This window comes from Zalophus californianus, chromosome 1 (assembly GCF_009762305.2).
Source record: "Zalophus californianus isolate mZalCal1 chromosome 1, mZalCal1.pri.v2, whole genome shotgun sequence".
Lineage (NCBI taxonomy): Eukaryota > Metazoa > Chordata > Mammalia > Carnivora > Otariidae > Zalophus > Zalophus californianus.
The window spans coordinates 171,778,572-171,806,279 of NC_045595.1; the positions used below are offsets into that span (position 1 = coordinate 171,778,572).

A 27,708-nucleotide genomic window follows, 5' to 3' on the forward strand; every position below is an offset into this window, starting at 1 on the left:
AAAGAGATTGGTAGGTTGGTAAATAGCTAGCAGGACTGTATGCACTGTTTGTAGCTATTGTCCTAGAGTAATTATTAATACTGCTCACTTCATTTTCAAAAGAAAAACAGCTTGGATAATAATTTCCTTTAATTGCCATTGATTCATAGTATAGAGCAGACCAAAGTCTGACAATGGGAAACACCTATAAAACCACTACAAGTTAACAGAAAATGATTATATATTTCTACCATTTCAGAAACTTTTTCAAGAACTATATAAGGGCTGTTGGAAGCTATATCTAAATTGTGAATTAAGATTATTTCCTGAAATTACAAAAAAATTTGCAAATTTCTCAAATCCCTTTGTTCCTTTATTGTCTGTTAATAGTGTTTCTTCAGATTTCACTCATGACAGAATCCTCCATGGCAACAGGACTCTGATTATAAAGAAATATTAAAAGACAGAAGACACAAGACAATTATCCTACCAGCGCATAACTATCAAATATTTTTAGCATTCCAACTACTCCTCAATGAGAATGAGCTTATTCAAAATGTCAGATGTTAACCTCAAAGAAAGACACAGACCCTGAACAGTATTGACTTCATATTAAATCAGTCTCTGTATTGGTCATATTGCTCTATTTTAAATCATGAGTATACCCTTTACACCACTATGAAAATTAATATGCTGACAGGTAATGGGTTGAACAGTGCCTCCCCCCCCCCCCACCAAACTCCATGTCCCTCTAGAACCTGTAAATATGACCTCATTTTGAAACAGAGAGGTAATTTTGTAGATGTAATCAAGTTAATCCAAATATTTTATAATCCAATGACTGGTGTCCTTGTAAGAAGACACAGCCACACACAGAAGGAAGACAGCCATGCAAAGACAGAGGCAGAAGGTGGAGAAATGCAGCTACAAGCCCATGGATGCCAAAGACTACCTGGCAAACACCAGAAGCTTGGAAGACACAAGGAAGGATTCTTTCCTAGAATCTTCAGAGAGAATGTGGCGTTGCCAGCACCTTGATTTTAGACATCTGGTCTCTAGAACCACGAGAAAAAGAAAATAGATTCCTGTTGTTTTCAGGCACCAGTTGGTAGAAATTTGTCATGGAAACCCTAGGAAACTAAGACATGATATAATGCATGTTATAATATATAGTAATAATTTCTGATTAGGTTGTATGTTTAACTTGTCATAACTGGGCACTGAAATTGTGTAATAAATTATGTTTCTTACATGTAAAAACAGATTCATTGGTCATACATCTTATTTGAATAACTTGTTAATGGGGAAATCCTGGGAATAGAAGAATCCTTTGAAACTTTTAAGTGATTACTCTGAATCCCCAGGGGGTAAGAGGTGGTAAATCAGGGCTAGGAGATGAAGGCAGGAAGGTATTCCTGAGGTTAGGCAACTATCCTTCTCTACTTATCATGCAATGACAGGTTTCTTCTGACAGCTATGTTTTTCCCATTTCAATATAAATCTAAGTCTTATCCTTAGCATGGCTCCCAATAACAATATTTAGGTCCCATTACAAATATTAAATAATTATGTAGGCACATTTCATTGCTTTAATATTAAAAACAGTTTGGATAATGAATATAAAACTAACATATGCAAAGGCAGCACTTCATTTCTAGGCATTGTCCTAGTAAAGAGTTAAATATCAATTACATACCATTAGTTCCAACAGATGTTTTCCTTCTTTAGCAATATTTACTTCCAAACAAGTAACCACAACAACATTGATTTCTTAAAATCCAAGTAATGTTAAAATTTATAAAACTAATAGTTTTCCTTTTCATTCATTTTAGGTTTTGAAGTCTTAAGGTTTTAGGGTTAAAAAATTATGGATTGAGGGAAAAATGTTTTGCCTTGAGAACTGCCTAGCACTAAGTCAAAGCATTGGCTAGTTTACCAAGGAAGACTAGTTCATTCCCCCATGCTGTACCTTCAATGGACAAAGGGAGACATTACCAAAAGGTATATACTGAGATGCCAAAATTTGTTGTGAAGATTTCTATTACATCATTCACAACGTGAATCAGCACACTAACAAAAAATTTGTGAACTTTGGAACCCATCTGGAAAAATTCTTACATAAAGGAAATCATTGAACTATGCTTTAATTTTAATTGGCATCCCTCTCCCTTTACTTTGCTGTTCTTTCTATATATGTAGCTTTATTAGAATTTATGATTATGTTCATTAACATCTGGTCAGGGACAAATGATACATTTGGTTTGATATAGAAGGATAAGGCTGCACAAGAGCATATTTGAAGACACTAAGTGAAGACTGCTTTTCTAAACAGACTGAGTCTGTGAACAGAAGAGACAGTCCAGGACTGAGAGTACAGAAAGATGCACTTCTGGATGAACAAATCCTCTCTGCTTCCAAGGTATACCTGAAGAAACAGAAACAAAGAGTAGCTTATCTTCTTTCTTCATCCAGTGAGACCTGGTTCTAGCACCTGCCTACCAAGATCTGCTTGAAAGCGTATTAGATTAGATTAGGTCAATAGCTGAATAAGAAATTTGGTCTGCTAACAAACACATAGCAAAATCACTACTCAGCATCAAGAATGCTGATAGAGAATTCACCTGAATCTTAGTATAAAACATAAAATAAAGGTAATTGGCATTGGATGGAATTGGTGTATGCACAAAAACTTCTTTTGGGATTTGTAGAAACCTTCTTGGGGAATGACAATAAAATATATTTCTAAAAATCATACTATTTTGTTATTCCAATAAAACCATACCAACTATTTCCATATGACTTTTTTTTCCCCTGAAATGCTATGAGTAATATTGGGGGAAATAGCTATTTTAATTTTGTGGTAGTTTTTTAATGACTAACAAGACAAAGGACAAAAACATTGTTTACACTTTAAAAAAAATAAAATCTTGAATGCCTTTTGAAAAAAGGGCTGGTTCTAAAATTTTAAATAGATGACTTGTACTTAAAAATTATTCAATCTTAATAGATAAATGATAAGTTTACAAAACACTAAAAGGTATATAAAAGGTCCTCTATTCAACAAGTGAAGAGACTTAACTTTTGTTACTTTGAATTTCTCGTCAAGATGATGTCATAATCCCTTGCTTTGATGACCTACCTCTGTTGAACACAGAGAAGTCATAAATAAAATATAAAACTAAACAATCAAAATTATATAGCCAAGGCAAAAAACAAGTTAAGAACTTCTTGGACAAAAAAAAAAATTACTATTGATATTTGAGTTCATTCATATCTCTTGGTGAACATGTTACACAGTTTTGTTCCATTTATATCTAGAGGTAGGGAGGTAGGAAATGGGTGTTAAAATTTAGTACAGGGCGCCTGGGTGGCTCAGTTGGTTAAGCGACTGCCTTCGGCTCCGGTCATGATCCTGGAGTCCCGGGATCGAGTCCCACATCGGGCTCCCTGCTCAGCAGGAAGTCTGCTTCTCCCTCTGACCCTTTCCCCTCTCATGCTCTCTCTCTACCTCATTCTCTCTCTCAAATAAATAAATAAAATCTTAAAAAAAAAATAAAATTTAGTACAAATTACCAAACAATTCACCAAAGTAGTTATATTAATTTTCATACTAGTAGTATATGAGTCAAATCCTTTGTAAAACCCACCTTTTAAAACATTTTACCCATTCTGTGTATATTAAAAATTCAGTATGCTATTATTCCAACATTTCTATTACCAAAATGAACATATAAAAAATTTCAAAGACCCTTACAATGAACATCCATATATCCACCACTTTGATACTTTAACATTCTACTACACCTATTTAAAATCACCTATCAATCCCTCTATCCATCTCAAGTTTCATTTTCTGATGCATTTTGAAGAAATTTAACTCCTTTTCATATGCCTATTGATTATTTGGCTATCTTCTTTCTCCAATACCCATTCAAGTCTTTTGCACATTTTTCTTTCCTGTCAACTGTCTTCTCGTTGGTTTGTAGGAAGTTTTTAAAAATATATATTCTGCAGATGAATCCTTTGTTAGGTGGCTGTATTACAGATACCTTCTTCCAACCTGTAAGTTGCCTTTTCCCATTTTTTAAAATATTTATTTATTTGAGAGAGAGAGAGCATTCATGGGGGGGCTCTGAGAGGGTGAGGGAGAAGGAGAGAATCTCATGCAGACTCCCCGCTGAGCACAGAGCCCAACACGGGGCTCGATTTCACAACCCTGAGATCATGACCCAAGCTGAAATCAAGAGCTGGACACTTAACTGACTAAGCCACCCAGGCGCCCCAACTTTTCGCATTTTTAATGGTTTCTTTCAATAACGAAAGTCCTTAATATAGTACATTTTTATGTTTGTTCATCAAATTTGGTATCACATTTAATAAATTTTTGCCTATTTGAAACTCATAAAGATTTCCTTTTGAAATCTTTATAATTCTATCTTTCACATCTAGAGCTCCAGCCCATTTCTGTGTATGGTATGAAGGGTCAAGATACATTTTTTTTTGCATATATTCAATTGACCCCAGAACCATTTATTGAAAAAAATATTTTTCCCACACTACTTCAAAGTAACCTGATTATAAATCAGGTAATCTAATATGTGGTAGATCTATTTTGAGATTTTCTAGTCCATTAGTCCAATTTGTCTATACTTGCACCAATATCATACTGTATTAATTACTATACATTATAATTAGTTTTGATATTTTGCACTATAAATGTCTCAATGTTTTATCATCCAGATTTTCTTGGCTATTCTTTGATTTTGTAAAAAAATTTAGAATTGGCTTATCAAATTCCACATATACACAAAAAAGAAAACTAAATGAGAATAACAAGTTTTGATGAGGATGTGGAGGAACTAGAACCCCTGAAACATCACGGATGAGAATGTAAAATGGTTCAGCCACTGTGGGAAACAGTTTGGCAATTCCACAAAAAGTTGGACGTAAAACTACCATATGATGTAACAATTCCATTGCTAAGGACATACCCCACAGAATCGAAAACAGATACTCAAATATATGTATATGAACAGCAGAACTATTAACAACAACTAAAAAGTAGAAACAGTCTAAATGCCCATCAATGCATGAATGAATAAACAATTGTGATATACACATACAATGAAGAATTTTTTAGCCATAATAAGGAATGAAGTACTGGTACATGCTACACAGATGAAGCTCATGAATGAAACTCAGAAACATTAGTTAAAGAAACTAGATACAAAGGGTCACATCCAGTATGATACCACCATTTCTATGAAGTATCCAAAACAGGTAAATCCATAGAGACAGAAAGCAGATTGCTTATTGCCAGGTAATGGGGGAAAGGAAGAATAGGGAGGAAATGCTTAATGGATATAGGGCTTCCTTCTGTAGTGATAAGCCACTATGGTTGCATAATATTGTGATGGTTGCACTGAATAATTCACTTAAGATGGTTAATTTTGTCGATTTCACCTCATTTTTTTAAAGGGGAAAAACAAAAACTAGATGAAGTATTTATTTGGATTGAATTTATTAAATCTACAGGATATTTTGAGAGAATTAACTAACATATAATAGTGATTCTTTCAACCCATGAATATATATACTTTCCATTTCTGTAAGTTTGTATTTTCTCTAAAGACTATTTGTGGTTACCAATATAAAGTACCAATATTTTCTTTGATGTATTTCTAAATATTTGTAGTTTTTGATGTTATTAAAAATGATACTTTAAAATATTTTTTGTCATTAGTATACAGAAATAAAGTTGATCTTTGTATACTGAACTTGTATCCATTATTATATTCACTGATTTTTATCCCCATTTCTTTTACAAAGGCAGAATGCTGAAAATGGATCTTTACTGAAATAAGGAATTATGAACAACACACTTTGAAGTGTAATGTTTATAGTTTTCATCTAAGGAAAGTTTTATCTGTTTTTTAAATTTTCACTGAAATAATAAAAACATAGTCTTCAAGGCCTTAAACACAAGGATAGATAATACATCGGTATAAAATAAAGCATAATGCTAATAACATATTAAGTGCTCTGCAAGTGAAAATTTATGAAGTATGTTTTTCTATAATAATACTAATACATACTCAAAAATAATATATCAGTTTATTCAGTTTTTCTCTTGAACTAATATTTACTGCTACTCTGTGCTAGAAATTAAATGTTAGATACTAAGGATCAACTAGTAAAAAGGTAGATAATATTTGTGAAGGTTTACTTTATGTATTTTTCACCATTCAAATTTTATTCTTACTCTTTGGTAAAGGATTATAATTGATTGGATGCCCAGAGATTTCAAATCTTAAAAAGCTATTGGAAACCATTGTTTAATAATATTATGTAAGGGAGAAACCATTATTGGAATGATATAAACTCTTCTATGTCTAGACAGACAAATCATACCCAGCAGACATGTGATAATATTTAACGGCATTAGATAATGATAGCTTCTCAGCCATATGCACAATATTACCACCTTAAAACTAGCCTGTTAAGTCCCTGTCCCTAGGTTGAAGCTTTCTAACTACTCAGCCTACATTCAACAAGAGTGATCTTTCCAAAATGTAAGTCTGGTTACTAACCTCCAATAAATTTATATTTAAATTAGGATAATGATAACATGCCTCGCCAAGGCCTACAAGGCCTTGTTTGTAAATAATACAGCCTCTTTCACCTTCCGTCTCTTCTTGCTTGACTTATATTTTGCTTCTATCTTTTTGCTTAGCCTATCTCCTTCCCTCCCTCTCTCTCTGTATCTCTCTCTCTCTGTGATGTCTACTCACAAAGACCTCCACTCATGTAGTCTCATGTGACTTGCAAATTCTGTTCCCACTTCCTGAGAAGTGCTTTCTTTCCTTCGTTTCTCCTGCCAGCATACTTACTTTCTGTCTTCCCTCCACTGTCACTTACAGAAGCCCTTTTCTGATTTTCATGACCAGATTATATCCCTTATTATAAACTCCAGTGGCATCTCTCCTTCATAACATTTATACTTACCAGATTTAAAATTTTACATCTACCGTATTTTGTGGTTATTTGAATAATGTCTATCTCCCACCACTGGCTTTAAGGACAAGGACCATATCTTTGCTTATTATTTTAGTCTTATAGCCAAGAACATAGCTTATAATAAATAGTTGCTAAATGGATGGATAGACAGACAAATTAATGACTTGGTTAAATAAATGCTGGCTTTGGTAAATCTTTTACCAAAGAGTAGAAAAATTGATTCACTCTGAATCAATTTTTTTGGAATCACAATTTCTATCATTTATATCAACAATCTTTCCTATTTTTTATATTTTTTATATCAATAATGGGTAACATCTCTTAGATAGCTAACAAAACCAGATTCTGCTTATTTTTCTTCTTTCTAATCTCAGGAAGCATACAGTAAATTTTTAAGATATTTTTCTACTTAAATATAATATATATTAATTTTATATAATAATTCTGGATTTCAGAGGTAACTTGAAGTCATTTTCTGCTAACATTTATGATTGTTAGGAAAACATCAATACTAAATCACACTGAATACTTTTAAAATTACAAATTAACAAAATATACCTTAGAACATAAATAAATATATATTTAATAATTTATTTTTAATAATAAAAGAAATATATATCTATTGTGGAGAATTTTGAAAAAACAAAATATGAACAAAAAAATCCAAACGACCCATATTCTCATGACCTAGAGAAAAACGTTCTTAATAAGTGGTTTTATTTCCTTTCAAGTTTTTTTGTTCTAGCACAGTTTAAAATAAAGATTAGAAAGTTTTTGTTTTTTATTTCTCTCAGTATTATATAAGAGAATATTCCAATGTTATTTATGCCTATAACATAAATATAAATTTTAATGGTTGTATAGTATGCAACTCCATCATCCTGACATATGATATATCTCATCCTCAAGTTCACCTTGTGGTTCAAGATGGCTGTGAAGCTCTAGACATCACATCTGCATTCTAGATAGCAAAAGCGGGATGCATCAGTCAAAAAGGTTTGACCTCAAGTTGACAGAGCTCATTTTAAGCAGCCTAGAAATACCACAAAACAGGGACGCCTGGGTGGCTCAGTCGGTTAAGCATCTGCCTTCAGCTCAGGTCGTGATCCTAGGGTCCTGGGATCGAGTCCTGCATCGGGCTCCTTGCTCAGTGAGGAGCCTGCTTCTCCCTCTGCCTGCCACTCCCGCTGCTTGTGCATTCTCTCTCTAATAAATAAATAAAACCTTTAAAAAAATACCACAAAACATCTCCATTTACACCATATTTACATCTCACTGGCTAGAACATAATGTTTGGTCACAACTGCTGCAAAATACACTAGAAACTTCAGGGTTTTTTAGTTGGAGGTACTGCTGCCTCAAAATAAAGGTTCTGTTAATGAGAGAGGAAAAGGAGAAATGGGTATTACATGACAACCAACAGTTTACTCCATTCAACTAAAATTCATTTTCTCTTCTTCTCAGGCTAATTTACATTTTCTGCTTCCCCTGTAATTGGGTATAATAATGTGAATGGGTTGTAGCCACTGAAATATGTGCCACTTCTGAACTTTTAAGAAGGAGGATTTTATCCTCTCCATAGAAAAGAGAGGATGAACTCCTGACAACTGGAAATACTTCAGACGATTACAACAGTGAGAATAATATTCCTTTGTGTTTAAATTATACATTTGGTGTTTATTTGTAATGCAGTTGACATTACCTGAATATTAACCATATATTTATCATCCAAACAAGGAAACTTTTAAAAATGAATGGGGCACAATTAATAAATAGTCTAGGACAACAACAACAACAAAAACAAAAAAAAACAGGACATTCCAGGCAAACCAGGACTGGTCATCCAAGCAATTAATATAGTGTTTTTAAATAGAATAAAAAATAACTATTTTATGTTTTCTGTACCTATTTCTTTATTGTAAGATCCATAATGTGGGTTTTTTTTAAAGATTTTATTTATTTGAGAGAGAGAGTGAGGGGGGAAAGTCAGAGAGAGAAGCAGACTCCCCACTTAGCTCTTTAATAACAAAGAGCCCAACACAGAGCTCGGGGCTTGAATCCAGTACATGCGGTTTGATCCCAGGGCCCTAGGATCATGACCTGAGCCAAAGGTAGACGCTTAACCGACTGAGCCACCCAGATGCCCCTAATGTGAGTATTTCTTAGAGCCCTTCTCAATAGCAACCATGAAGAAATCCCTTCTAATGTACATCAGAAAGCATTCCATTTAAGGAAAGCACATAATTTGATTAAAATTATTAAATTGAGCAATCTAAATCAACAATACAGATTAATTTTACATCTCCAAATGTGGTCTATAGAATGAGCAAACATTCAAAGGAAAAAATGTGTGTGCATGTGTCTGTGTATATATATCTAAATCCTAGTTTCATGCTTTTATTTGAAAGACTTTTTAAATTACACTGAAATATTTTGCTATATATTGCTACCTAATTATGGAGGAGATGAAGACTAAGTTAAGTATTACATTTATGGGCACAACAGATTTTGCTTTGCTAAAATAAAACAAAGTCAAACCATTTTAAGCACCTATTTTGCTTACTATGGTACATTAGTTCAAAATACTAATTGCATGGAGTATAGATTACAAAAAACTCTTTAACATTTAATGCTGACCTATGCTTTTTGAAGCTTGACTGGTTAACATAAATTTTCTAAAATCTGCAGTCCATCTATCAACCATTAAAAATCCATATGTTCTATTTTTTATCCTCATCTTTAATAACAAAGTGCAGGATTAATAACCATCTGGGGTTAATACTTTCCATATGTGATTCAGATCATCAACTGTTCTAAACCAGTCATTAATTCTTTGAAAGTATATTAAGTCTTGATTAGGGTTGCATAAATAGCTTATAAGCTCTTTTATAGGCTTTATTTCATAGGTAAGTAACTTTCCCACCCACCTTTCAACTTTAATTTTAGTGAAAAAATTGATAATGAGAAAATGGATTGTCTAAAACACAAAAATGTGAGTAAATGTATAAACTTCTCTCCCTGTACTCAGTCCAATGCTGAATAAAAACTCAGTTCAATTTTCACAACCATTTGGTCTTTTCTTCAGAGATGATTCGGCCCAAAGATTATAGTAAACTGTTCCAGTTCCAATGAGAGTTGCAAAATATAGCCTTTAGCCAATATCTTATCGAAAATAATTTGCTGGACGCCTGGGTGGCTCAGTCGGTTAAGCGGCTGCCTTCGGCCCAGGTCATGATCCCAGGGTCCTGGGATCGAGTCCCACATCAGGCTCCTTGCTCAGCAGGGAGCCTGCTTCTCCCTCTCTCTCCCTCTGCTTGTGCGCTCTCTGTCAAATAAATAAAATCTTTAAAAAAAATAAAATAAAATAATTTGCTACTCGTATATCTATTTAGCTATCCAACCAACTTTTATTGAACATCTGTCATATGGTAATCATTATATTGCCTAATTCAGATACAGATGACACACCCAATCCATTTGAGAGTTCACAATCTGGTAGGAGACAGATATTTAAATATTGTGAAATAAATGCTATATAGATATGCACCAAATTCTAGGTATCCCCAAAAAAGGAACTTCCTAATTTAACTTTCTGCAGTACAAGTCTCTCCAGAAAAGATGGAAAATCTTCTTTGCTTTTAAAGACCAAGAGGAAAAAGTCAGAGAAAATACGATTGGTTGGCAAGAGAACTTTCTAGATAAACTCAACCTCACAGTCTTATATCCAGAAACAGAGAATAAGTTACATAGAAGAAACTACAAAAGTCTCTGCAGAAAAGCTGGAGGCAGGAGTGGCTGAAGGGAAGAGAATATCAGAAGGTAAAAATGGAGAAGCATCTGTGGGCTGCAGGTAAATGGTAGATAAGGGGAGTAGGGATAAAATAGGACAAGATTAGATCTTCAGTTTTCAGATCAGTTCTGGCCACAGGATGAAGGGTGGGTTGAAAAGGCTGGTGGAAGGGGCTGGAGAAAAACCCAGAGCAAGTGGATAATTTAAAATACATCCATGGTGATTTAGAGAAGAAATGATGAGGAGCCAAACTGATGCAGTAATGATAGAGAATGATTTGAAAGAGCTTTTAAGAGGTAGAATCAACAGGATTTGGTGACAGACTGTGGGGCTTAAGGATGAGTCAATTACTTAAAATACAAACAATTAAATTTATAAGAATATCTGGCCTATTATATTTCATCTAATTGTTAAGTATTTTACTAAAGATCTCTTAGCGTTCATAAGAGAATTTAGCATTTGCATTGTGCCTGCTTTGGATTTAGATGTAGATTCTTTGTTTATAAATGAAATGGTTTATAAATATCTTGAATGATTCTGGTTAAAATAATTTGAACTTTTTGATAAAACCAGAAACTGAGTTTAGACTATGCAATATGGGAGTTCATGTTAAAAAAACAACTGTAAACTTCTCTTGGAAGTAGGAGACTAGAAGTTAAAGCTTTATAAGTAACAATGTAAAAATAAAGAAAATAAAAGAAAGACTATATTATGTAAATCAACAGTAACTGGCTTAAAGAGACCCATACCTTTAAAAACAAATATGCTTGGGGAAGACACCATCAAGAATATACAGAAAAAAAAAAAAAAACAGCAGAGATACTGGAAAAATGAATTGTATACATACTTATTTTTCAGCTGCCCAGAGAATGTGAAGCTAATTACATAGTCACAGATCAGTAAATACTTCACATCTGATTTCCTAAATCATTGTTACCTGCTTTTCTCTTACTTCTCTTCCTCACCATAGAATTAATCTCTTCATTATCCAATACATGTTCTTTCAACTGGTAAAAAATAAGGAAGCAATCCAATTTTTTATTTATTTTGCAGAGGAAGCTATACAGGAAGGAATATTCTGAGATAGTACAGAGAAAAGTGTCACAAAACACAGTTGCTCAGCATTATCAACAATAGTCAAATTATGGGAAGAAACCAAATGTCCAACTGATAAATGGATAAGGAAAATGTGGTATATACATATATATATATAATACACATATACATACACGTATACATATACATACACATATACATACATATATGTATATGTGTATATATAATGGACTATTACTCAGCCATAATAAAGAATGAAATCTTGCCATTTGCAATAATGTGGATGGAGCTAGAGAGAATAATGCTAAGCAAAATAAGTCAGAGAAAGAAATACTGTATGATTTCACTCATATGTGGAATTTAAGAAACGAAACAAATGAACATGGAGGGGGAAAAAGAGAGAGGCAAACCAAGACAGACTCTTAACTATAGAGAACAAACTGAGGGTTGCTGGAGGGGAGGTGGGGGTTGGATGAGTTAAATGGATGATGGGTATTAAAGAGGGTATTTGTGATGAGCACGGGGTATTGTATTTAAGTGATGAATCACTAAATTCTACACCTGAAACTAGTATTACACTGTATGTTAAATAAACTGGAATTTAAATAAAAACTTGGAAGAAAAAAAATCAGTTACTCAGATATTAAATATTTTAAAATTTATGCACTGTAATAAGCTGTGCATATTCATTCACCTGTTTCCTCACATTGCCTACACGCAGGGCAGGTCATTTATCCATGCTTGAGTTGATAAAAGAGAGCCTGCAGCTCTGGATAATTAATGTCGCTGTGTTCTTTTCAAGGAAATTCTTCCTTCCATTGATTTTATGTTTCCTGGCCAGTCTTAAAAGTGTCAGTGTTTCACTGCCTTCTTTTTGCTGTCACTTCCGCTGCTGCCACCACCACCACCACCACCACCACCATCAGGTTTACAATCTGCCTTTATAATTTGACAGCTCAAGTAAGGGGATTCATTTTAAGAATACCTAAGAACTGGGTCGGGAAATTTAGCAGCAACCTGGTCAGCTCTAGAAGTGTTGACAACACCACTCTTTTTCTCATGGCTTTTTCTCTGCATATGCTATGTTCTCCACTTCTGCTCCTTTAACTCTCCTTTAACTGCTGTTATTTTCTGCTCTCTTAGAATTTCTACTTGCACATGACTTTGATTTATTACTCTGCTCTAATCCTTTTCTGTGTATTTTTCAGTGCATCTTTATGGAAGGAGTTTCAGATTGTGCCTGCTTTGGATTTAGATGTAGACTCTTTTCCTATAAGGAGATTCCTAAATTCCTAAAAAGGAATCTAATTAGTTTAATCATTTAAGGAAATCATATGTAAGAGGTGAGAGGTAGCTGGTTAGCCAATGAACTGGATGCCTTTTGATGAGGTTTCCACCTCTGTCCCATTAAGATATGGTTGAGGGAGTAGGACCATATGGATAGCTTTCAGTAAACCTCTGGGTCAATTAACTTAGCAGATGGTGTGAGAATGACAAACTCTAACATTTCTCTTATTTTTTCCCTCTAATTTCTCTAACACTTATAATAAACTTATTTCTATGAGGTGGTTTGTTTTTTTATTTTTGGATTAAATTACTCCATATTTTACCCCTAATTAGCTAGCTTATAGTCAATAAGAGACATGTATAAAGATATGAAACACAAAGGAATAAACCCAAAAGAAGTACACTAAAGGAATATTTCTCTAGTTCTTTTCCAAGAGAAAAAAATATCAAAACAATCTAAACATGTACCAACTATTCTTATGCCACTAACTAAAGAACTGTATTTAATAATTAATCATCCTTTGCTTTGGGATATCCTTTGGTCTTCAAAGATGAATTTATCTTTTTATCAGCACTTTTCAATAACTACATATCTTTTTACACATCTGTGTCATTCTAACAGCACTGTAACTAGATGAACATTGTACTTGAACAACCTTATAGGTTATTTTATACCCTCCACAGCATCAATCACAATGTTGAAACCAATCCAGGGTTGTGGTACACTGAATAACTAATAATCCTGGCTTTGGGATTGAGATGACCCTGGCTTTAATGCCAGTTCCTTCAGTCAGTATCACCATAAACTTAGGCAGGTTATATGACTTTTCTCAGGTTTAGTTTCTCTCACGTATAAAATGGTACTAATAATATTTACTTTAAATAGATATTATTAGGACTAAATTTTAAAAGTTTATGAAATGTGTAAGTACAGTTCTTACTGCAAACCTATGACATTAATAATTTGAGCATTCTGAGACAGAAATTTGCATTGGGTTTCCTGTGAAGCCAAGATACATGGAATTAAATTTCTAAGAGCTCCGAGGACTGTCATGGTCTACTACTCAACCTGCACACCACAGGAAAGCTCTGAAATCTTCCTTTATTGATTTGTAAAGAATAATAACAATAATGCCAGGTAAACAGAGGCATAAGAACTTGATTTATTTTTTTAGATTAAATGAACTTGAAAATAAAGCCAACCACTACTAACAACGAAGATGAAGTGGAAAACGTAGACCATTCAATGCATAAAAACAGAAGGTAGGGAAAATTAAGTAAAATCATAATTTGCAAAACTGTTTAAGCAAATGTTTCAGCCAATTATATAATATCTATGACAGTTGAAAATGTAAGGAACCAGGGCGCCTGGGTGGCTCAGTTGGTTAAGCGACTGCCTTCGGCTGAGGTCATGATCCTGGAGTCCTGGGATTGAGTCCCGCATCGGGCTCCCTGCTCAGCGGGGAGTCTGCGTCTCCCTCTGACCCTCCCCCCTCTCATGTGCTCTCTCTCTCTCTCTCGCTCTCCCAAATAAATAAAATTCTTAAAAAAAAAAAAAAAGAAAATGTAAGGAACCACTTCGAAATATGCCAGCGCATTCAGTTCTTCTTAACAAGGCCTGCTCTCAGGAGAAACTATTTTATCAGAGCCTAACCTACTTGAAGGAAGAAAAATGCTCAGGGCCAGCAGGCTATAGCCTTCCATGTAGGAAGAAGAAAATACCCAACTCCAGCTCTCTCTGCCCATGCTATCCCACCTAATGGTGAAGTTCAGAGCCCAGGGGCACAGGCTCACACAAAGAAGGAGGCCCAATTGTAGAACTAGAGAACACTTCCCCACTCACCACACCTAACTACTCTATTACAAAGGCCCGATGACCTCAGTTTCTTTTACCCAGCCTCATGTCTACCTTTCAATAACAGATTACAAGATGTACTAAAAGGCAAAAATAAAAACACTGGCTGAAGAGACTGAAGAAGCATTAGAAACAGAGTCAGATATGGCAGGAATGTTAGAATTATCAGACCAGGAATTTTTTAAAAGTTATGATTAATATGCTAAGGGTTTAATAGATAAAGAAGACAATGTGCAAGAACAGATGGGTAGTGTAAGTAGAGAAATAGAAACCCTAAAAGGAATCAAAAAGAAACAGAAGAAGTCAAGAACCATGTAACAAAAATGAGAAATGTTTCTGAAGGTCTCATTAACAGACTGGGGGAAACTGAGAAAAGAATCTCTTGGGGTACCTGGGTGGCACAGTCGGTTAAGCATCTGACTCTTGATTTTGGCTCAGATTATGATCTCAGTCAGGGTCATGAAATTAAGCCCTGAATTGGACTCCACGCTGGGCATGGAGCCTGCTTAACATTCTCTCTCTCTCCCTCTACCCCTCCCCCACTGCTTATATGGGCTCTCTCTCTAAAACAAAACAAAACAAAACAAAAAAACGAATCTCTGAGTTTGAGGATATGACAATAGAAACTTCCAAAACTGAAGAGCAATTTATTTCAAATGTGAAACAATATGACTGAAATTAAAACAATGGATATTTAGACACTACTATATATGTTGAGAATTTTCTTAGAAGAAAAACTATTTAGATATTAGTTTTGAAAGCAGTGACTGAAACAACACATTTTTTTTACAGATGTTATAACCAAATCTTATAATTTCAGAATTCAAACACATACGTATAAGTTTGGGATAATTTCAATGTATTATAAAATGCATCAAAATGCAATACTGAAGTCTGCAGCTATGATAAATTTGTTCCTATGATATGAAATGTAGAAATTACAAACACAAATAGAAATTAATTATTAGTTAATTCCATTTATCACTAATACATGGTTAGTACTGGTTTTTCAACTTTGGAATGGTGATATTAGGAAATGATGGGCTCTAATATATGGAATACAGTACCTTTTCACACAGTTTTTTTTTTTGTCTTTTTTTTTCTGGTGAGCATTTTTTCACAGTTTAATAGTAATGTAAGACTCTTATTATAAAAATCATTCATTTTTAAAAATTTTTTATTGTTATGTTAATCACAATACATTACATCATTAGTTTTTGATGTGGTATTCGATGATTCATTGTTTGTGTATAACACCCAGTGCTCCATGCACAGCATGCCCTCTTTTATACCCATCACCAGGCTAACCCATCCCCCTACCCCTCCTCCCCTCTAGAACCCTCAGTTTGTTTCTCAGAGTCCATAGTCTCTTATGGTTCATCTCCCCCTCCAGTTTCCCCCCCTTCATTCTTCCCCTCCTGCTATCTTCTTCTTTTTTTTTAACATATATTCTATTATTTGTTTCAGAGGTACAGATCTGTGATTCAACAGTCTTGAACAATTCGCAGTGCTCACCATAGCACATACCCTCCCCAATGTCTATCACCCAGCCACCCCATCCCTCCCACCCCCCCACCACTCCAGCAACCCTCAGTTTGTTTCCTGAGATTAAGAATTCCTCATATGATGGTGAGGTCATATGATACATGTCTTTCCCTGATTGACTTATTTCACTCAGCATAACACCCTCCAGTTCCATCCACGTCATTGCAAATGGCAAGATCTCATTCCTTTTGATGGCTGCATAATATTCCATTGTATATATATACCACATCTTCTTTATCCATTCATCTGTCGATGGACATCTTGGCTCTTTCCACAGTTTGGCTATTGTGGACATTGCTGCTATAAACATCAGGGTGCACATACCCCTGCAGATCCCTACATTTGTATCTTTGGGGTAAATACCCAGTAGTGCAATTGCTGGATCGTATGGTAGCTCTATTTTCAACTTTTTGAGGAACCTCCATACTGTTTCCCAGAGTGGTTGCATCAGCTTGCATTCCCACCAACAGTGTAGGAGGGTTCCCCTTTTTCCGCATCCCTGCCAACATCTGTCGTTTCCTGACTTGTTAATTTTAACCATTCTGACTGGTGTGAGGTGATAAAAAAATCATTTTTTTCATTAAAAATCATTAGCAACTGAATTATATGTTCACTTATAGTTTTATTTAGACATGAATGACCTGTATCACTATTCTCCTATTACTTCAGGGTAAATTTCCTAATACCAATTCACTATGTTTAACAGATAAGATCACATATCTCGTATCATCTTGCGTTATACAAACCCTAAAGATCATCTAAATCACAACATGCAAAAATACATATATGATATTTGAAATCAATATTTGACATCTGAGAAACAAAGTTTTCTAATCTCTAATTGTCATAATTAATATAAAATGCAACTTAATATCCAAAAGCACTTTTTTTTCTACTAGGAGTCAGTTTTCTCTTAATTCTTTTTTTTTTTTTTAAAGATTTTATTTATTTATTTGAGAGAGAGAGAGAGAATGAGAGATAGAAAGCACGAGAGGGAAGAGCGTCGGAGGGAGAAGCAGACTCCCTGCTGAGCAGGGAGCCCGATGCGGGACTCGATCCCGGGACTCCAGGATCATGGCCTGAGCCGAAGGCAGTCGCTTAACCAACTGAGCCACCCAGGCGCCCCTCTCTTAATTCTTTTTGTTAAAGTGTTCTTCACTGTTGAAAAGGAAGCTTGATTTTGAGTATTGGAGTGCCTATATCTATGTCCACTACAACTGTGTAACAAAGATCTGATCTACTATGTATACAAGTAGCCAAAACAAGAGAGTGGGGGGAAAAAAATCTGGGATAAACAAAACTTTCATTTTCTTGCTAAAAATATTACTATGAATAAAAAGAAATAGTGAAAATCTTTCAGGTGAGATTGATGGAGTGCTTAAAAATCAAATTCTTTGCATCAACATTAAGTATCTGTAATACTAAGTATAAGTAAAATAATACCTTATGGAATTATTATCATCAAATGTTATCTTTTAACTATCAGATTTTGTTAGGCATTAGTACCGTTGTTAATAATCAGTATGTGGCTACCCAAACAAGTCATTTATCTTTTCAATTATGGTATCAAAACTAAAAAGCCATATGGCTATTGAATCTTAAGTAGTATCAAATATAATTTAAAAAACTCAAAGAAAATAATGTAAAAGTCTTTAATCATGAAATTCTTTTTTTATATTATGAAGTCTTTCATTTTTCTGGTGGGTAGCAGTTACTTTTATTAGTCAGAATTAATATTGAGCCAGGGTCCCCACTGTGACATACCCTACTGCTATGTGGCATTGAATGGAACCAAATCTGTAATGCATATTAAGGATTTTGGATGTCACACTCAACTACAGATCTTCTTATTGTATTATTCTCTTTCATCTACAATGTTATATATTGGCTAAAACCAAATTGGAATAAAAATATTAAAGGAAAGGAGTAAACATAAGTAAATGTTTCAAGAAAATTTATATAATTTTTCTTTAACACCTTTTCACATTATGAGAACAAACTCAGGAGATACATTTTTTTAAATTTCTTTTGTACAAAGTTGCTGCATGAACAGTATCTTTCATGTTTCTTTTTTCTCATTAGCATTAAAATAGCATGACTTCTTAAAGACTATCTTCTTCCCAGGAGATTTTCAAAATTAAATAGGTCTTTCAGTTTTGCAAGGAGTAAGATTTAGTATTAACCAGGTATCAGTTATTTATAGCAAATGAAAAATCCAGGACATATGCCTATACTTAATATTTATGAAAACATTTCTTCAATATTCACTAATAACTTCTATAGTGTTATGTGAAAATTTTTATTCAGGCAGCATTCTTTCATTGATTATCATGGCACTATTACCTAGTCTGCTATATCATCATAATTTTATTATGTTAGTGTAGTAATTGACAGATCAAGGATGGAAGGGACACTTATAAGATAAAGCTCTTAAGAGTTTTAAATTATGTAGACATAAAATTCTTCACATTAGACCATGACAGCACAGCGTTAAGAATTATAACCACTGGTTACCAAAATCGTTGATATATTCATTCTTTTCTAACACCAAGCTTCATTATATACACAAGTGTAATTATTCAGTTTCACTCCATTCTCAATATATCAATAATGTCCTATTACCTATATTTTGAACATCCTTTGCTAACAATTTTCTAAGGCAGCTTTCATTTCCATGGGTCTACATTATTATCTAAAACAAAAGAAAGCTTTAATACTTTTTGTTTGTTTGTTTAACTGAATCCAGAAAGTTTTTACTCTTACTTCTATTTACGGGGACTGAGCTATACACTATCTACGTCAATTAAGACACTGAAATTCTAAGTCTTCCACAATATCGTTATCCTACAATCACTGTCCTATTTCCCACAAAACCCTTCACTCCAACCACACAAAATATTTTCAACATTCCCAAAACTTAGTGCACACGTTTAAGAATGCTCTGCCTTTTCTCAAGTTAATCTCTTTGCCTAGCAGATGCTTTCCACCCTCTTGTCCAGCCCATTTGGGATTCCTTCACAGTTTATCAGAAAGAGCTAATGTCACATCCTACCAATATTCCCTGATCAGAATTAATCCCTCCCTTCATTATTCTTTCACAAGCCATTCTGCAAAACTGCCTGAAGACACTCTCCGACCTTATGATTATGCAGAATGATCTCTATACTATGAGGTTTCTGGAGCTATAAGTACTCTAACAAGGTACTTGGCACAAAGAGCATAAAATGGAAGTTTGCTAAACTGAATTGTGGACATCACATATTTTAAATGTTGATGCAAATGAGTTGACTAGCAAGCATTTCAGTAAATACATACACATATATTTTTTTCATTTTTGCAAGCCTAAGAAGTCATTTGTTCAAAACTACTCACTCATCTATGTTCCACATTCTCTAACCAGAGGTGCTTACCTCCTACTCAAATTACCAGTAATGGGTTTTATTCACAGACATTGTAAATGTCTACTCCATTTAGTAGCATGATACTACTGGTGGGATGGCTATTTTAAGTAAAAAAAATTTAAAAATCTCTAAAGTCATTAAATCACATATTTTATATAGTATATAATTTCAAAGATGTCTCTTAGTTCAACTCTTTATAGAAAAAAATTATCAATTGAAAAGTTATTCCTAGGAAATCTTCATTCAGAGAAATACCAATTACTTGATTTCATAGAGTTGCGAAATTTATCATCTAGTTGTCTTTTTTACCCATGGCATATTTGAAAATCAACTGAGATAGTGTCTCTGAAAAAAAGTAAACTTTAGTCAAAATGGCCATTCACATTAGCATGCCTCAACAAACCTGACAACCTGGAAAAAGTCATACAATTTCAAACAGATAAAATTACAATTTTAATATACAGATATAAATGGTAGTTTAAATGTTATAAACTGAAACATGAAAAAATTCTTTTTTAAAAAGATTTATTTATTTGAGAGGGAGAGAGAGAGAAAGAACAGGGCAGCGGGGCAGAGGGACAGAGGGAGAGGGAGAAAGAGTCTTAAGCAGACTCTCTGCTGAGTGTGGAGCCCAATGCAGGACTCGATCTCACAACCCTGAGATCATGACCCGAGTCAAAACCAAGAGTTGGACACTTAACTGAATGCACCACTCAGGCACCCCCCAAAAAATATTTCTAACGTATCCAAATACTGCTATTTATTGGATTATAAATGTTTATGTACAGATCTAATATAAAGACATGAAAATTCCATTTTACTTGGTTACTAGGAATATTACAGACATTAAGTGTTGAATAATTTCTGAGATATTAGTGATCAGCAACACCCAGTTTTTTCTAACAGAAAAACCTTCTAAAGCATAAGGCTTAAGTGGAAGAAACCAAAACAGTGTTAGCCTTGCCTTATTTTTGCATATGTGAAGGATTTTGTGAATATTGCCGCATTTCTTAGATACAGGTGGAAGCAAGTTTAACCCTCAATTTTTTCATTTAGTAGCTATTCATATAGCTACTTGGCTGTATTACTTAAACACTCTGAATCTCTGCTTCATCACTTGTAAATTGGGAATAATGATTCTCAGAGTTTCAGTAAGATTTGAAAGTGCTCAATAAATATCCTTTTAAAACTGATTAACAGTTTCTATAGATTTTAAATTATTTAACTAATATTGATGTCTAGATGATTTTCATTTTCACCTTTTTATTTTTTTAAAGATTTTATTTATTTATTTGACAGAGCAATAGCAAGAGCAGGAACACAAGCAGGAGGAGAGGGAGAAGCAGGCTTCCCGCCAAGCCAGGAGCCCGATGTGGGACTCGATCCCAGGACCCTGGGATCACGACCTGAGCCACAGGCAGGCAGACGCTTAACTACTGAGCCACCCAGGCGCCCAATTCTCACCATTTTTAGAGCCTTTTGCAAAGTTCTGCATCCTTACCAATTATTTCCTTACTTGTTTTAACCTATAAAGAGCTTTAAGTAAACTTTATTCTCAACAGTAATATACCCACTTCACTAAAAAGAAATTGAAGCTATATGTTTTCTTTAAAACTTACGTAAATCATATATCCATTTTACTGTTTCCCTGGATTCACCTTTGTTTCACCTAATTCATGTAGCTTCATCTATTATAAACTATGTCCATATGTTTTCATTTTCAAGTATTCCTATTGCTTTCACATGCTATGTACGCACTATTTTTTGAGGGATAATCTAAGAGTAATATAGCTCATTCCAACAGTGACATTCCAAGGTAACTGAGTATTCAATTTATGTCTTAATGTCTGAATCCCTGTGTGATTTTTCCCTCTGTAGTTTATACATGTTGGTCACTGGTCTTTATATTTATATGGTAGAATCTTACAGGAAATAAAAAGCACGTGTGTGTTAAAGGTAAGTATCTACTTGGCTTAGAATTTTTGCTGCACTAATTCCTAGCTCTGTGACCTTGTAAAAGTCATTTAATGTACCTGAGTCTCGATTTCCATATCTTTCAATGGGGTAAAATTATTATTGATTTCTAGGACTCATGTGAGTAAACTGCTTTAAACGAAGCCTCCCATATGGTAAACGCTTGATAAATATTAACCATCCCTTCCTTTTTAACCTAATCCATCCTACTTATTTTCTCCTGTATTCTCCTTCCTTTCTTCTTTCACCCTTTCCTCCTGCAAATCTGAGGCTGGTGTCCAAAATGTTCATCTCAGTCAAGTACTATGTTTACCAAAGGGAGAAAAGAAATCTGAACCAATTATGCAAATATCAACATAAATGACTGGACTTTCATGAAGTTTCCAAAGCTCCTGTCTGTTACTAGTGCCATGATGAAGATGCAGGCTTTCGTCAGAAATCGTTAAGTTCGAATTAAATCTCATCACTCACTACTTAACCTATAACTTGTCGGTATTTTGTGTTCCTTACTCTCTTTAAGGTGAGGTTTCTCCGACTGGGAAACAGAACTAAGATATACCTCATCAGGCTATTGTGAAAATAAAATAAAATTCTTAGCGCAGTGTCTGCAAACAGAAAACTTTTGGGTAAGCATTACTTTTCAAATAATTCCACCCCTTCTCTAAGTAGTAAGCCAGAAAGAGTAGGGAAAAAAAAAAAATCTCCCTTTCACAACACCTATGACAAGATCAGTAAGAGAACAATAGCAGTAAGTTTATTTGTAACCCTTTAAGTCCCTGTGTCTCCTCCTCACCAGTATGCTTTGAAATGCAGCCTGGTCAAGACAAATATAATCACTGGAGCAGGGATATAGCTCCTTCTGTTCCTCACACGATTCTTTGGCTATGACTACATGAAGCCAGTGATAATATAATCACTAATATTTTTTGTCATTTTTTTTAAACAATGGAAAAGTAGCACTTATAAACTTTATAAGTTCTTATAAATTACTTTGTATACTGAGAAAGGAAAGAGGTACATATCTCGGAAGATAATTTTTTAAAAAAAATGTTTCATTCGTTCTTCAAAGTAACTGTAATAAATTTGACATGCTTAATACAGTCAATAAATATTGATGTTTAATGAAAATAAGATCATGAATGTATAAAGATAGTTTCAAAGATTTATTTTCAGAAATGGTTTGATGAGAGCTTTATGAGAATAAAACGAAAATTTCAGAAAAAATAAAATCGGTCTATAAAACAAAGAAATCTAAAGAAAAAATAGCCTGTTGAAAAAAGGAAGATTTAACTCTTCATAGAAATTTATACTTGAAAACACACATGTTAAATGAGTAACTGTTGCTATAAAAGGTCAAATTCAAACAATATTTGTAAATGAGTAACTGTTGCTATAAAAGGCCAAATTCAAACAACATTTGAATGATTCTAAAAAATTAAACATTTTTCAGTCAACTTCTGTTGGATTTAAATTTGCAGATGTAATGGAAAAAGCAATGTAAAAATATCAACTTAGAATCTGATGAATGAGAAAAATACAATTTCTAAAAAAAGGAAGAAAAGCTAACCCAAGTATATCTGAATAACAGCTGAGTACCTCCATTACTGAACATTTTGCTTAATTAGACAAAATCTAAATAAAAAGCTTCACAAACCACCCTTTCATTTTAACTTAAAATTAAAAAAAGAAGTAGAAATACATTGCAATGTCAAAATGATGCAAAATACATTAAACCATATTAAAAAGCAATTATAACCACAGCTAAAATGATATCAGTACTTGAAAAATTGTAGTTTGTAAATTACACACCCTTAAATTACACGACTTTCAAAAGCAAGAACTCTCAGCTAACAAAAACCTAATCATAATATTTCTTTTTGTCAAGTTCAAAAAACACATACTACTTTAGTACAGATATTTTCTAATAAAAAACAAATTGTTAATATCTGTAAAATCCACTTATGATAATCTAAAGTTTATGGACAAATACTCACTGAGGTTACCAAATTTAATAAACCTATATATAAAAAACTGTCTTGAACTTATACACAGAAATTTTTTCTATGAGAAAACATTTATATGGGAGACAGTCCAATGTTACTATATATAAACACTATTAAAGAAAGACTAATTTAAAAGAAAGCAAAGATTTTATACAACATTCTCATTGGTTACAAGTTCTAATTGTATTTTAATCTTTTCTCTGGAACTTTAGTTATATGCTAAAATTAATACTACCTAGAGCCCAAATCCACTGTTCTTTTAACTATTATGAGACACTAAAAACCTAGCAAGGATGAAAATTTTGAAAACATATTTAAACTTACCCCATTTAACGGATATGTTTTCCATCCCAGCTCTCCCAGCACAGTTGTTGTATCAAGCAACACAACTGGAATTAAAAAAAAACAAACAAAAAAAACCTTACATGAATTTTTCAATCGATGCAAAAACGTTATTTAAATCATTAATGTCAACTACCTTTACTATTATTCATTGCATTAGTTTTAATATGCTGCATTATTTACTTTAAAATTAACTGTGTGGGGCGCCTGGGTGGCTCAGTTGGTTAGGCGACTGCCTTCGGCTCAGGTCATGATCCTGGAGTCCCGGGATCGAGTCCCACGTCAGGCTCCCTGCTCGACGGGGAGTCCGCTTCTCCCTCTGACCCTCCCCCCTCTCATGTACTCTCTCTCTCTCTCTCATTCTCACTCTCTCAAAATAAATAATAAATAAATCTTTAAAAAAAAACTTAAAAAAAATAAAATTAAATTAACTGTGTGTACTAAATACTAATATAATAACATTAAGTAATGATAAAATACATGAGGTAGTTATAACTTATTTTCAAAATATGTAATTTGTGTTTAACAATGCTAAATAAAATAGATAACTGAGCGACAAAATTAAGTCATTTTTAATAGCTGGCTTTTAAAACTGATAAATGTTGATGGAGGTAATCAAGATGATGTGACTGACAGTTGACCCTTGAGCTGGACCCAGGCAACGGGGGGCTCTTCACTCCCCTCCCCCAACCTCAGAATGTAAGCTCTGCCTACTGTTTCGGTACTGGGAGCTGTTCCAAGGACAGAGCCTTGAGAGAGTAACATGTCGTTGAGACCACCTGGATAGTATACATGACTGAACCCAGTTAAGGCTTCTATGCAAACTTTAAGATTCTGGTGGGTGGGTGTGGAATCTTGCAGCTGCCCAAGACAAGTTTCCTTGCTTATTAGCCCTCCCACCTACCAATCTGGAGTGGTCTGCCTCTTTCTGCAGTCTCTCTTGGCCTGCATGAATAGGGGGCCAGTTTGGGGACCAACAATGGAATAGTCACCTTTGCTTCCCCCACGACTTTCATATATAGTCTTTTTATACCACAATAAAGAAAGAAAAACTGTTAAAGCAGGCTTCTGTAGCTCCTTTTAATGTTGTTAAATGCCCTTATATATGATTTGCATAGTATGAAAACAACTCATTTTTAATAAATCTACTATCTTTAAAGCATAGATTACATTATTATTGTATGTGTGGGTATACTGACAGCTAAGGCAAAAGCAAAAATAAAAACCATGCATCTTTTTTCCTGACCAAAAGTTACTCATAATCTGATCAAAAGGCAGACAGAAAAACAAATGATTAGAACATATTCTGTTAAATTTTAAAATGGAAGATTATATAATAGCCTAGCAATTAAGTTACATTAGGGCTAGTACAGAGGTCTGGGAGAATTTCATAAAGGAGATGCAATTTGAGCTGACCTAGGACAAAGGGACTTTCAATTAGATGTGATAAGAAACAAATGGTTTACTTTTAGAATAAAGTAACTGAGCTATAACTAAATCAGTTTTCAGTTGCTGGTGTCAGAACTAGCAGTGGGGATTATTTGGGGAACTGGCAGGATAGAAATGAGGTTGGAAAGATAGATATCAAATGGGGAGGATTTTTGTGGTGTTTCCAGGAGTTAAATTGTAGGGCCCATGATTCAGATCTTTATTTTTAACTACTAACTCCAAGTCCCCTAGATGCCAGTAGGCCATGGATCATACTCTGAGAAACAATGCTTTGGTATTTCATCGTGAGTTTTAGATCTTCACATAGTCAAGAAAGTGGGGTTTTCTATTTGTAGTTTTAAAAAGTTCCACTGATAGTATGCTATTTGGTGTCTATTGTAAGGATTCTGTGGTTTTTCTTATTTGAATCACTATGTTTTATTAATTTTTAAGTACAAAACCATACGTCAATTTCTGATGAACTCTACTCATTGTAGAATATTCTTTCAGTACTGTTAAAATCAGTTTACTAAATATACATTTGTAAAACTGAGCTGTAATTCTTTAAATTTTATTGTGGAAAATTCTCAAACATATATTAGAGTATAGAGAAAACAGTCAAATGAACCCTCATGTACTCATCACCCAGATTCAATAATTACCAACTTATAGTCAATCTTACTTCATCTATATATGTTTACCTACTCTCTCCCACTGCAGAATTTCTTTGAGGCAAATTCCAGTAATAATCATCCATAAAAATTTCAGTGTATATTTCTATGATAAAGACTCCTTTTAATATAGCAACAATATCTTAATTTATTACTATAAGTAGTAATTCTTTAATGTCATCAAATATCCCTATTGTCTCAACTTAACTTGAACAGGAAAATCGAGTTCAAGATAAGTGCTATTCATTGCAGTGAGTTGACACTGTTCTTTGTTTTTTTTTTTTAATCTAATTTCCCCCATTAACTTTTAAGTTAGATTTACTGAGGTATGATTTACTTACAATAAAAAAAATCACCCTCTTTAAATGTACTTTTGTATGAATTGTGACAAACCCCCACATCCATGTAACCACTGCTACAATCAAGCTATGGAATGTTTCCATCGCCCCCCAAATTTCCCCCATGATCCTTTTTGGTGAATCCCTTCCACAACCCAGCCACTAGCAACCACTAATCTAATTTCTGTCCCTATGATTTTTGCCTTTCCCAAAACATCAAATCAATGAAATCATATAGCATGAAGCCTTTTTGGGCCTGGTTCTTTCACGTAGCATAATGCATTTGTTATAAATAAAGCCACTATAAACTTTCATGTATAGATTTTTATATGACCCTATGCTTTTACTTCTCCATGGTAAACAGGGATTCCTGGGTTATAGGAAGAGTACTTATTTATTTATTTATTTATTTATTTAGATTTTTTTTTTTTTTAAGATTTTATTTATTCATTTGACAGAGAGAGAGAGACAGCGAGAGCAGGAACACAAGCAGAGGGAGCAGGAGAGGGAGAAGCAGGCTTCCCGCTGAGCAGGAAGCCCGATGTGGGACTCGATCCCAGGACCCCGGGATCATGACCTGAGCCGAAGGCAGACGCTTAACGACTGAGCCACCCAGGCGCCCTATTTATTTATTTAGATTTTATGTATTGGTCAGAGAGAGAGCGTACGCACAAGCAGGGATAGTGACAGGCAGAGGAGAAGCAGGCTCCCTACTGAGCAAGGAGCCTGATGTGGGACTCCATCCCAGGACTTGTGATCATGACCTGAGCCATGCAGGCATCCCAAGAATGCCTATTTTTGAGAAACTGTCCAACTGTATTCCAAAATGGCATTAGCAGAATATGGTTTTCCAGTTGCTTTACATGCTCAGCAGGATTTGGTATTGTCCAGGTTTTAAAGGCATTCTAAGAGGTATGTAATGGTATCTTATTGTTGTTTTAATATATTTCTTTAATTACTAGACAGTTATCTTTTTCACTACTTGAAATCAAATTTACTAAAAAAATAGGTTATTTCATCCC

At 34.1% G+C, this 27,708-nt stretch overlaps 1 protein-coding gene across 9 annotated transcripts in view; it reads right to left on the reverse strand.

Annotated features, from left to right (window-relative positions):
- Positions 1-27,708, reverse strand: part of EPHA6 (EPH receptor A6) — an 828,987-nt gene that overhangs the window by 736,511 nt on the left and 64,768 nt on the right. For all 9 annotated transcript variants that reach the window (XM_027586196.2, XM_027586194.2, XM_027586193.2 and 6 more), the window contains exon 2: positions 24,232-24,296. In XM_027586196.2, coding sequence (XP_027441997.1) covers positions 24,232-24,296 — 65 coding nt within the window. The remainder of the gene's footprint in view (positions 1-24,231; positions 24,297-27,708) is intronic.